Source organism: Harpia harpyja, chromosome 18 (assembly GCF_026419915.1).
Source record: "Harpia harpyja isolate bHarHar1 chromosome 18, bHarHar1 primary haplotype, whole genome shotgun sequence".
NCBI classification, from domain to species: Eukaryota; Metazoa; Chordata; class Aves; order Accipitriformes; family Accipitridae; genus Harpia; species Harpia harpyja.
Window position 1 is genome coordinate 19,865,794 of NC_068957.1, and position 13,515 is coordinate 19,879,308.

General features: G+C 35.8%; 1 protein-coding gene and 1 long non-coding RNA gene across 6 annotated transcripts in view; one reads left to right on the top strand and one right to left on the bottom strand.

Annotated features, from left to right (window-relative positions):
- The window catches only part of DIAPH2 (diaphanous related formin 2), a 264,713-nt gene that overhangs the window by 65,909 nt on the left and 185,289 nt on the right, over window positions 1-13,515 (bottom strand). For 4 of the 5 annotated variants that reach the window (XM_052813767.1, XM_052813766.1, XM_052813763.1 and 1 more), the window contains one exon: window positions 2,556-2,651. In XM_052813767.1, coding sequence (XP_052669727.1) covers window positions 2,556-2,651 — 96 coding nt within the window. Of the gene's footprint in view, window positions 1-1,275; window positions 1,431-2,555; window positions 2,652-13,515 lie in introns of those variants that run through there. The other variant, XM_052813768.1, reaches the window with a different exon arrangement.
- On the top strand, window positions 7,914-13,259 carry LOC128153884 (uncharacterized). Its single transcript, XR_008239136.1, has 3 exons — window positions 7,914-7,999; window positions 12,609-12,702; window positions 13,015-13,259. It is a non-coding gene; the product is annotated as an uncharacterized LOC128153884 (long non-coding RNA).

Sequence of the window (13,515 nt, forward strand, 5' to 3'; positions counted from 1 at the left end):
GCACCCTGAGTAGATGAAACAGAATAAGCAAGTTTGCAACAAGACAGATCTAGAGCACATACATGAAAATGTACACCAAGTGAACTTACTGTATTGCTGAGCGTTCTTTTTGGTGCATTATCTTGTTTGCGGTTTTTTTAGTTTGTTTTTAAGCTTTCTGTAGGGACTACCTGTTACCAAGTAACTAATAAAACTGCAAAAAGCAAGCAAACAAGTCATTGTTTCTCCTCACAAGATTTAAACTACCAGCCGCAACTGATGGACAAAAGTGAAATCTGTGTACAAACAAGCAGAAAACATTTTTTTTTCTCAGACCATGACGGACACCAACACAAGTTTAAGCTCAAAGCTTTGCTGTGCAAGTCAGACTTACAAAAGAGCAGCACCTAATTTTTTTTTTTCCTGTGTGTTAAGAATACATGCTGATTACAGAGACAGTGCAGCAAGTTATCAGTGATGTATGCAAAACTCCTACATTGTGCACCATGTATAGACAGTACTATACCATTTGTTATATGCTTACCAGTCACAACCACGTGACCCAGCAAGCCCAGAAATACCACAACCTCTTCTTTCCATAGCTTTTATTTATTTACTCTTTCTTCCTTCTGCTGAACCATGGGAAGCATGGAGAACTGTTTACTAAAATCTCACTGGATGAAACTCTCCAGAATACTCAGAGTCTATTGATAGTACCAATGAGAAAACTGTCATTGTCCCTTCCACTTTTTAAGGAGAAAGAGGGAAGTTTGTAAACTTGGTCGCTGCTTTTTTAATGCTGTAATTCACTGCTTTGAGATGCCATAGCCATATTTTTAAGCGTCTTCTGGGTTGTAGACAAGTTACTGACTACGTCATGTATGTTCCTAAATCACATGAGAAAATTTACATAACAGTTGAAATCAGTTGACTGGGACTAACATTTATTGCCTCTTGTCTAAATCTTCAGCTACACCCTAAAAACTTAACATAATGGTCTTACCCACTTATGAGAAGACTTACAGTTGACCAGAGCTTGGAAACAGATTACCTAGACCTTTTCTCGCAATAAGTTCCCCAAAGTCAATCAACTCCTTATTAACAGCCAGATCCCACTAGAATATCAACTGACACAATGAAATTTCAAATGCACAGAAGTCAAAGTGACTATATGAAACAGAAGAGAAATAAAAGGGATTTTTTAATCAGCTCTGCCCCCTATTGTTGCAGAGGAGTCACTGGTTTTGGACCTGGGTTCAGGCATCTCCTTGGCCTTCTCAGCTGCAGCAGATTTTCGCCATCAACTCTGGTCCCTGGGAAACTTTTCTTTGTCACCACCAGGTGACAAATCTCTCCTCAAGCCACAACACAGACAGACCATCTCTCACATTGATATTTCTCAAGATATGGAAAAAACCACATTTTGATCGAGGAGTTCTTTCAGTTCTGATCTGAGAGCAGAAACAAGCTCTGAATTAAGAACGATCCTGGAACTGTAGCAGAATTCATTTCTTAGTATGAACAAATTATATAACTTATTTTCATCTTTTCCAGAAGATCAGGCATATGGCAAATTAAAAATAATTCTATTGGTAAATGGTCTTTGCTAGCTAGGTGAAAGAGCATAGTAGAATTTGCCTTTACTCTTCTGTTCCTCTAAAAACCAAAATAATCAGCCAACACGAATGTAACCCTAGCTCACTGAGGATTAGGTAGATAAACATGACTTATTTATAAAATAAGATGACTCCACTTTGCCAAACCTTTAGCAGCACATATCCACCATAAGCTTTTGATTTAATGCCAAATAACTATAATCTTTCAACTGTAAATTTAAGACTGTATTTTTTATTGTAAGATGTGTTTTAAAAGAAAAATTGCAAAACACACTATACTACCATCATCTTTGATGAAAAATAAATGCAGAGTAAATACAGTTCACAACCTGTATGCAACTGGCGTATCATAAGCAGAGGAGAATGGAATAGAGAAAACACTGCAGTTGCTTAGCCCACTCTCAAATTTTCTCAAAACCAACTTTGCATGAAGCAATAATTGCTCAGACTAAACCAGTACACCAGACTAAATTCAGTACAGTATTATTGTCTCCCTGAAGAAAGTGAAGCTACTATATTGTAAATTGACTTATATGACTACACACACTATGACTTCCAACCAAACCAGAACATATCTAAGACCAATGCTTGAAAAAGACTATCAGCTATATGACCAAATTCTTATTGGTGTAAGAAGCTAATAGTTTTCACAGCACCATCTACAGTAAATTAATTATACTTACGGTTTTAAAGATTAAGACAAACATACTTTGTGCAGCAATGTTTTAAATGCCATTTCAAATATACCAGGAACCCTTGTCTTATCTTAGAGCACACAGCTATCTGAAGATAGAACTATCAAGTTAAAAATACGTGATCACAAAGAGCATGCTGAGTTTTCACAGGAGCTCAATGACCAACAGTAGCTCAATGGTTTTCAGGGAAAACTGTTGGTAAATCTTTGCAAAACAACTTTTGCCCACTCAGTTTATAACTACTGGTTTTTAGAAAGCATCTTACCTTGTCCTCTTGGTGTTCGTTTCCTGCGATCTCTGAATGCTGCTCCTGACTGCAAGGCCTCAAGCAGACTATCCATCACTCCTGTCTCATCACCCTCTAGAACAGGAGAAAAATAATATTAATCTCAGTGCAATTGAAATCAGACTTTAGCAAGAAAAAAAGTAAAAGTGTTGTCAAGTTTACATAACACTTCCAAATGGGAGACATATACATTTTAATGTAACGGATGCTGTCAGTGCTTCAGGTATCACTGCCTAGTTTGCGTATGATGCTCTATTAAGCAAAATTGATGCTAATCTTACTGTTCTTTCAACTTGGAGATGTTATCTTGTGCATTATTGATGACATCTTCAGCGTGCAGACAGACAGCTGCTGGTGAGCATCTGCTGTTTCACTGTTAAATTCTTTTAAGACTTTCCTGAAGTAGAAACAGCTCATCTCTTTTTGATTTAAGCATTGCACATGGAAAATCTGATGAAACTGAATGGCACAAAGTTAAATATTGTAGTACTGCAAATATTTCATATGTTGCCTCCCATCTTCATGATACATTAAATCCTTGGGGAAAAAAAAAATTATCTATACGACATGCGAGGATACATATGCCATATGCTACACATGTAACAGTATACCATGGGTGAACTTAAGGTTTAAGAGAAGGAAAGAACAAAGAGGGGAGAATCATGCAGTGAAAGTAGGTGGCATAATGTTTCTTAAAAGCTGAATTCTACTTCTGCTAAATCTTTCTCTTGCTTTTTTCATATCCAAGCTAACCTGTAGCCTTTAAATTGCTGGACTTTATGGTGCATTATGGAAATCTGGGTAGAAAGATTACTTCCTTTTTATGTATTTAAGTCTTTAACTTCCTTTGCATTTCAGTCTGTTAATAACAGTTGATAGCAGCATTCAACAGCGCGAGAAATAGAGGTCAAAGAACTGCAATGTTACAGAACTATTGATGAATGCCTCTTTTTCTGTTCACATCTGTGTTATAACCCAAAACTAAACTATAGACTAGGCTCAGCAGGTAGGTGGACATTTTATTCACATCTCTCAGGCTTCAAGTTAATACAAAATTCCCCATCACAGAGTGGGAAGATAATTACTTTATGCAAAAGATTTACATTGCAGTAAAACACTTATGACTCACACAAAGTGTAGGAGGTTAAATGCACATTCAAGCTCTCAAATGTTCAAGTTTAAAAGGAACTTATTAATGCAAAAGGTATTCTGCCCTGGTTCTGTATTACATTTAGATTTGTTAAACTAAATCCAGACCTGATATAAGAGCACACCAATCCTAGAACAGTACCTGCTACAGATTTCTACATGATGATCATCAGTGTAACTACTTGATAAATTTAAATTATACATCGTCATTTAAACCATTATGTATAACATACAACACATACATAAAGTTCTCTCCAGTGCAAGATGAAAGGGAGCAGAGCAAGAGTAGCAACCAGCAGAATACTCTGAAATACCAGTTTTAATTACATTCCCTCTTAAGCCCTTAAAAAACTAAGCTCCTGCAAAACAAGTAAATTAGCTTCTCTCTATTCACACTCAAATATATAAAGCCAGAATCTTGTCTAAAGCATAAAACATAATTATTTTTCTTTGTGCTCCTTATCCTACACATGCTTATTCATTGATTTATTGTTGGCTCTGTATGAAATTTATTTTCTAAATCAAAGGTCTGTGAATACACTTTGTCCAAACTAATACACATCGAATTAGTCTGAAATGTTTTATGAATGTGACTGTAATACATGGAATTAGTTAATACGTTAGAATATTTTATGCATAGAAAAATTACAATATCAATCGATCTTCATTAAAAATAAAGAGTTAGCAGAGTTTATTCAAAGACAAAAATCCTTCAATACTTCATAAATGTTTATGCAGCCTTCCACTTCTTTTTTGCTGAGTGTGCTATTCTACCTGCTAATTACTGCAACTGCTAAAAACCACCCTAGTTTTGGAACATCAAAATATACAATATAAAGACACATGAATTAAGGAAGCTCTAGAGCACAGTGATGAGATTTTTTTAACTCCTCAAAGAAATTTATGCTAGGTCTGATCTCAGCACTGCATCTTAATCAAAGTCATCAGGTGATTAAGTGGGAACTGGACATAGAACTGCATTTTCAGTTAGCCTTCATTAAAATTCATAAATAAAATTCAACAGAAATTTCCGCCTTTCCCCAGAGTTCTTGCTGAGATAGTTCACATATTACCAGCTATGTCCTTGATTTGCCTTTTGGTTTTTTGTATTACCTACAGCAACTTGTAGACACAAATATGAAACAAAAACAAAAACTACTAGAAGTTTCTAAACTGAGAAAATTCCAACAGAAATTGTCAGTAGAAATAAAATACATAATCCTTACTTCACTTTTAGATATCTTCTATTGTACACAAGGATAGGGTTTTCACCCGCAACAAGTAATTTTATTCCTTGTTCCTTCTTTTCCAAGTTGGTCCCAACCGTTAAAGAGACAGCAAATGTATGCATGCATGCAAAAAAAAATTTGCAAGCTGTTTGCTCTTATGACTGGCTTTATAAGGCTTGGATTAGCCTTAGCAAAGAGCCAGATTCACTACAGATATTAAACAGAACTGAAAAGGCAAAACAATTCTTAATCATTAATTGATGTGTTAACTACAGGCCCGATTTGTTTTAATTTGGATTTCACACTAATATTCTATTGCAGAATTGGTTTAGCACAGTCTGCTTTGAAAATGAGTGCGTTTTTAGGAGATTACAGTAAGACTCATCCTGTTGCAGGTGCCACAATTTAGACCAGTGTTAGTCAACAGATTTTGGCCACTTTCAATGATAATAATGAAGACAGAAATAACCTTCTTCTTCCATAAAACAATATTATTGATTCTTACACTGCTGACAAGCCCCAAGCAAGCTGAGAGGCACAGACAGAGAAATGAATATGATACAAAGAACAAAGTCACATTAGGGATGAGCAGGCAAACTTAATACAAAGACACCTAAACTTTTCATAATTTTTGACCAGTTGTAAGAAACAGAACAGATGAAGGGAAAAAGGAATTAGAGGAGGCCATAACATGAAAAGTATACACAAGAGAGACTGGCATAAACTCCATCCACTTATGAATGCTGAAGAATAGTCATATCATGCATCTGTAAACAAATTTCCTGTGTATAAAGGCAATACTCTGGATTTTACACTTTGCTTTTATAAATAACAGGAGACTTTAGATGAACTGGTGTTAATAAGCATTTAGTATTTGTGGTCAGACTTTTATGTTAAATGACATTCTAAACATTAGTACTCTGAACCAGACTGCCAATTTCAAAAAAGGAAACCTTTGATAAACCATAAGAAACTAAATCAGAAACTGAAAATCTGGATGTACAAAAGGGTGGGTGATGAGGAATGAAAGACAGTATTACAAACAGAACAGTGACTACTGCTAGACATGTAGAATGATCTCAACGCAGTCAAACTAAGTGAACTTTTCACTTCTGTATTAATGCACATAAATAGTACTACCCCTTGAAACAAAGACAAGATAGATAAATGATCAGGGATGAGTAATGCCAAATCAACTAACATGAAGTTCTCTCAGCTGATGTGGAAGCAAATTGCAAATCTCTATGAAATTATTGTGCCATTTGAAATTATGAAATACCTACTATTACTATTTGAGAACAGCAAATGTAGAATTTTTTTATAAGAAAAACCAAAACATTAGCTGGGGGAAAAAAAGTGTGATAGTCTTCACCTGCTAGTACGAAAGGCCTTTCAAACAAGTTTTGAAGACAGCAGAGCACAAGATTATGAGACTATAGTTCTGCCAAAGATATTAGACTAAATTTATGGTTTCTGGTTTTTGTTAATGCAATATACTGCACTTCATTTGGCTAGAAAAGTTCTCTCATTTATCTGGTCTTCAACACTTGATATAATGGCTGTTTAATTCATTAGTGGAAGGCGCAAAAGATGTTCAATAGTAAAATATCTGGCTAAGTAACAACAAAAGGTTGTTTATAGATAGGAAGCTTTAACATTTGAGAGCTTATCAACTGAATTTTTCTGAAAACCTAATTAGTGGATTTGCCATAACAACAGATGACATACAAATAGGAAATACTAACATTTTTGGAAGGTAAGATCAGAATATGCATGACATTTGGAATAATAAAATAAATGAAAATAATAGAAAGAGAATGAGCATGTATAACTTCAGTTGCAAGCCAGGAGCTCTTCATTAGGGAACGACCAAGAGCCCCAATATAAAGAGGCAATGAAAGAAACAAATGCTGAATTACCAATCTGATCAGTGTGTTAAAAAGTCAGCTTATTCTGTTTCCAGCAGTAGTGGTATATGAGCTTGATTACAGCATTCACAGAAGACAAATCACAACCAGAAAAGCCTCTACAATAAGCAGGGGAGTAGATTCTAACAAGGAACGCCTAAGGCAGCATGATTTCTTTAGACTACATAAAACAGGCACTGAAAAGAGGTGTGACAACCTTCTCCTGTGCTTAGAATCTCTAAAGTCCCAAGAGAGAAAACTCATCCCAACAGAGAACTTCCCCAAGAGAGGGCTGTTTTGGTACAGCAGCAAACAGGAAAACATTTAGGCTGAGTTAGTGGAAGTATCTTTGCAATCAAAAATGATGTTCTAGAACGCATTTCCAAACAAGACTGTGGGAATAACAAATCTAAATATTTTAAGAATGAAGCAAAAAATTCTGAAAAGAATTATATGATATAGCGCAGGCAATAGCAGGAGTGTAAGTCACATGATCTTTTCAATCCGCTCTAGCTAAAGCATCAACCTGAAACTCCTTATTGATGGCATATATTTTAAAAGGGTACGTGATAAAATAGGGAATGAGAGTGCAAGAAACCAATTTCTGGCACTTAGGCTGCTGCCTAAGTTACAGCATGAGGAACACAATTCCTGGGTATCTGTAGTCATGAAGTAAGCCTTTACTTTTGAGCAAGCATTTTTATTTTCAAGTGTCTTCTAGTGCAGATATGACCTTTATATTTATGAAGAACACTGTCCTTCCAAATGCTAATTGTTTGTTTTGAATATTTAACAAGACAAAAATATATTAGAAAGTGCATGATCAGGTATGACTAGTCTGTCTTGATTTTTCTTCATATAACACACTGAATTCAAAACTTTACAATCAATTAGCAGTTTAATTCTAAAGTACAGCACTTCCCAAAGAAGCAAGTATCAGATAGAAACAAAGCATATCTATTTCCAGAACATTATTTTTAAATTTCAGCTTTCCAAAGATACATAAGCTGTCCCAAACTCAAGCCATTCTTTATATTTTCTCCATCAGCAAATGGCACATGGAGATGGATTGACAATATTAACTTCACAATTTTGGATACTGAGAAACAAGGCACGAAAAGAAACATTTTCTAAAAAGGTAAGATTAACGTAATTGTGCCTTTCCATGTACAATACTATTGCAGGAAAGACTGCAACAGTATTACACAATCCTTAAGCCTCCCTCTGTAAAACACAAAATCAAGATTTAAAAAAATAATAATCAATATGTGAAGGATGAAGTTTCAAGCATGCTTTTAGACAAGTTCTGTTATCTCTGATTGAGTCTCCTTTCTGCTTTGTATGTACATTTAAGTTTTTTGTCACCCTCCTTCCATGGAAATCTCTCTTCAACAAGTACTTAAGATAGGAAATGTTAAAAAACAAAAAAATTGAGATGCTTTGCTGTTCTGTATGCCTTGTGTTGCTTGTACCCACCGTATGAGAGTTTGTGCAAAAACAGTTCAGGCAGTTAACACTGTCCAGAGATAAAGCTCATCAAGCACATCAGGTCTTCTACCCAACACAAATAAGTATATGGAGCTGACATTTAACCCACCTGTGCAACACAGCAGAGGGATTAAAGTCTCTTCATTTTTTAAAATAATTATTTGAAACAGCCTGCCCTTGCACTGTATTATGACTGTATCTGACATAGATGTAGAACTAAGATTCCTCAGTATAGCTAGGTAATTTGTTTTAGCATAATCTGTGCACTGCTAAATTAACCATGAGGACTGTGTTATAAAGGTAGAAAACAAACACTTGAGAATGATGAAGAATATTTATCTTATTTTTCACAGTGCAAATGCAATCCTTCACCTGCTTCTATAGACATTTTCTCTGTTTCAACAGAGCAACCATTTCAACATGGAGATGAAGATAAAATATCTCCCTTTGCTATCCCTGCTAGCACCTTATGAAATACGACCCTTAAGTTAGATTTAGAATCCTTTTTGTCAATATTACATTCCTTTATCACTTCTTGGCAAATCTTATCTAAACCTCAAAAAGAGACCCCAACATCCATACCTCCTGATATTAAATGCAAAGTAATATTCTTTTCTATTTATAACTCATAAGATCAAAATGAGAATTGAAGTTGACAAAAAATATATAGGTAAACTATCATTCTTCTGCTAACCTGAGGAGCAATAAAAGCTACTGCTGAGCCAGGACAACAGGTTTTACTCTCTTACTTTTTTTTAAATAGCTGTTGCTAAAATTTCATATTGGAAACTGAAATGTGTTTAGTCTGTTGTAGCCTGTGAGACTTTTAAAGTCATCGTTGCAGTTCAAAGAGCACTGCTGAAAGGTCACACCAGAAAACATGTGGTAGTGCTCTGTTTAGGGACTAACCTGAACCATGAATGACAAATGTGTGTAAAATTAGAGCTCTTTCATAGACTTTCCATAAAGATGGGAGTATTTAACTTCTTGGGTTGCCTCTGTTTCAGCAGGCATTCTTGAACTTGCTTCTGTGGTAGTGGACAGCTCTGATGATTTAAACTTCATGGGAGTTTTTAGTTTCTCTCCTCTAAACAATTGTACCAAATTGTCCTAAAAATAGGTCCTTAACTTCTTCAAGACAAGTAACAATTTCCCTGAAGCCAAGCTCACTTCTTATGAGCTATTTTTAAAGAAATTTCTAAAATATTTAACTTGGTTTTTTGCCCCCCCCCCTTTTTGAATAAAAGTATTGGAATATTTTAACTTCCTTTCACCTCCCCTCATTACAGAGCACAAAGAAAGAGTAGATTTAAGTGAGGTCTTAAAGTAAATTTGGAAGAGGTTTAATCTAAACATTACCTCCAAATGTCACCTATATTTCCACGCACTAAACAGTCACGTTTTTCCCAGCTCAAAGCGTTCAAGCACATACCAGAGAAGCGATTCAGAAACGTAACTTTCTGATTTAGATTGGAAGAACTAGATACTTGGAGAGACCAATTTCAGTTTCTTTTTGTGGCCTCTATTGCACAAAGTTTTACCTCAGCCTTCAGCATATTATCATCTATGAAAAAGGTAGGAATAAACATCTAGCAGATTTTTTCAGGACCTTCATGACGACTGCTTTTTCAGTTTGCTCTAGCAAGGAAGCTATTTTGGTTAGAACATAAAAAATCCCAATAACTACTACTTTTCTTAAATGAAATATAAGAACTGCGGTAGTACTATTGATGGTAAAATGAAACAACAACAAAATAGCTTAGGCTTTTTAAGTTACTTGAATAATTTAGGACTACAGAAACTACACTTAAAGACCTCAGCCCATGCACCCAAAACACAATCCACCTCCTACCTATTTGCTTTCTTCAGATCAGATTCACAGCTAAGGGTCCGAGAGGCCCTGGGAACATGCTCTTGTTTCTGGAGTGTTTTGCTGCCTTCGTTTTTACTTGCTGATTACTACAGGACTACCCATATATTTTACTGGTGCATTTTCATTTTCCTGTAGAGGTAATACCCACCTGTACCTTGCAAAACAACTGGTACTCATTATTACAAATATACTAATTGTAAACTAATCTAAGTTAATAAAAAGTGTAAGTACTGCACAGCCATTTGGGCAAAGGTTTACAGGAACTTCCCAGGAAATTTTTCATAAATTTGGGTCCTTACTGAAAGAGTCCAGTCAAATACCAAAGTAGATAAAACATGCTGTCTACCTGCCTGCTTCTCCAAATGGTTTCAAAATTATATTTCTAGTCACATCTTGCACTACCCTGTTTTGCTTTGAACTCTCAGGTACTTTTCTTAAGTCTAATATGTGTCCTGTATAAACTTCTAAACAAGACTTTTATTCATAATCAGTACCAGAATTTTTAATTGCAATATATTCACTTAAAAAGGTCGATTTTCAGTGTCTTATGGAAAGTGTGTTTTTGTGTTCTCCTCATATATTTGCATTTTATTCATTTGCTAAATTCATTTTGCATGCATAATAAATATCTTCAGGAAGCAGTCTTCCCCAGTACTTTGCACTAAAATACAGTCTCATGACTGTTATTTACTTTTTAATTAAAGGAGAACAAGTTAGGACAATATGACTGATAAGTGAACGTATACCTCACGTCAGTCTACAAAACAAGGCAAATCCTTGCTTACATACCAGTTAAGCTCATTGTTTATGATAACGTGATCTCAGGCTTACATAAAGTTAATAGAATGAGAAAAAGTGAGCTTTGTTGTACTGGCAGGTCATTGAAAACAATTTTTGAAATGCGTACACTTTACCATTTTCAGAAAATGTCGCAATGGTCAAGGTCTACTTCAGCAGGAATGTGTTTAATTGAAATGCATCAACATTACCCCTGGGACCCAATTCTGAATGGACTTACACCCCTTACAAGGATGACTTTCACTAAACATAAAAAAAAGCCCTTACTGTGGATTACGTGGTAACAAATGGGAAGACATTGCCTCTGTGTGGGAAGGAAAAGATTGTCTAACTCAAAAAAATGAAAGAAAAATGACCATGTGATACCTGAACAATTAACTGCATCTGTAATCAAGTTCTACTACTGTTTGAAGGCTATGTTTCAGTTACAGTACTAAGCAACTTTTAATTTATGTGATTAGCAGATGCATAAGGCAGAACAAAATCATCAATGCTTTTAGCATTAGAAAATAATTTTCTTTTGAAAATTGCTTATCGTTGAACAACTGCTCCAATATTTTAGGGAAGAAACCAGTCTCAGGAATTCATTTTGAGGAAGGGGGATTGCTCAAATACTTTTGCTGATTTTTTTTTTTTTCCTTTTATGATTTGTGCTGGTTTTGGCTGGGATAAAGTTTTTCCACAGTAGCTAGTATGGGGCTATGGTTTTGGATTTGTGCTGAAAACAGTGTTGATAACAGAAGGATGTTTTGGTTACTGCTGAGCAGCGCTTACACAGAGCCAAGGCCTTTTCTGCTTCTCACCCCACTCCACCAGCGAGTAGGCTGGGGCAGCACAAGAAGTTGGGAGGGGACACAGCCGGGACAGCTGACCCCAACTGACCAAAGGGCTATTCCATACCATACGATGTCATGTTCACCATATAAAGGTGCAGGAAGAAGAAGGAGGTGGGGGGGACATTTGGAGTTACGACGTTTTGTCTTCCCAAATCACCGTTAGGCGTGATGGAGCCCTGCTTTCCTGGGGATGGCTGAACACCCGCCTGCCCATGGCAAGTGGGGAATGAATTCCTTGTTTGGCTCTGCTTGCGTGCACGGCTTTTGCTTTACCTATTAAACTGTCTTTATCTCAACCCAGGAGTTTTTTCCCTTTTACCCTTCTGATTCTATCCCCCATCCCACTGGGGGGTGAGTGAGCCCCTGTGTGGGGCTTTGTTGCTAGCTGGGCGTTAAACCACAATACTATTATTCTTCAATCTTGTAGTGACCTCATTCAATTTATATTTAAATTATTCCAGGTCCTAAACCAATTTTAGCTAATTGTACTAATCGATGTCACAAAAAATATCAGATTGCAGTGCCAGAACCAGAAGCGACCAATGTTGATCTTAAATTAATTTTGAGATGACAATTACAAAGTCAAATAGGTAACAAAGAAATCTCTCTGTGACACAGAACATAATATTCATTAGATGGCAATCGCTTTATATGAGCCTTTCTACCTTTTAGAATAAAACTTCTGTAGCTGACCTTTTCTTATTGCAGAGTTTGTAAGAAAGAAAACTTTTTAAAAATACATTTTATTTTAGAGGAAAAACAACTGCATGCTCATATGATAGAGAATCAATTACCTTTCATCAAACGGCTTAAAGAATTCTTGGCCAGCTCCTGACAGCCCTATCGGTATACGTTCACTTTTATCACACATTTAATCTCAAAAAAAGGGAAGCAATTAGTTCAGACTTAACTGCCAAACTTCCTTTCTTAGCATGATACCTCACAATACATCCAGTTTGGGGGCGGGTGGGGGGGGTGGGGTGGAAATCCTTCAAAGGATCTTTATTAAGCTTCATTTTTGTGAATCAGCTTTTTCAAGAGGGGTTGGAAAGTCAAGCATGCTATTTCAGGACTTTTACTAAGAATGTGTACATAGAAAAATGTCATGGCAAATGTCAAGCTATAACTAGTCCATGTTTTTTAATCTTTTCTACACAGATTCCAAAGTGGCCCTGAAACCTACACTGTTTTCCATGATGATTAACTAATTTCAGGTGGACTGGACAAGTATGGAATCTGAATACAACACCGACATCAAAACTTACCAGAATTTAGAATGTGTAGCCCAAAATGTTTCCAACAAGAAATTTGGTTTTGACCCTGATATGTCACAGGATTTACCTGGAATCTACTGACTAGCTCTACTGCAACCACAGAAAATTTCACTCAAAACAATAATTATTACAGAGAGTATCATTACAAAAATATGGAAGATGGCAGAAACTACACAGTTTCAGAACTCATAATCTAGAGCCCAACCTTGAATATAAACTTCCTCATTAATATAGTTACGTGTTTTGTTATACTAGTACAGACCAACTATTGGTTCTTGAACTTTTCTGCAAAGTTTCTAGTTGGTCATTTTCTCGTTACTACAATATTTCATTGTCTAAAGAGATATTTTAGGTTTAGTTTTTGATGGCTCTCTGAAAATCATCT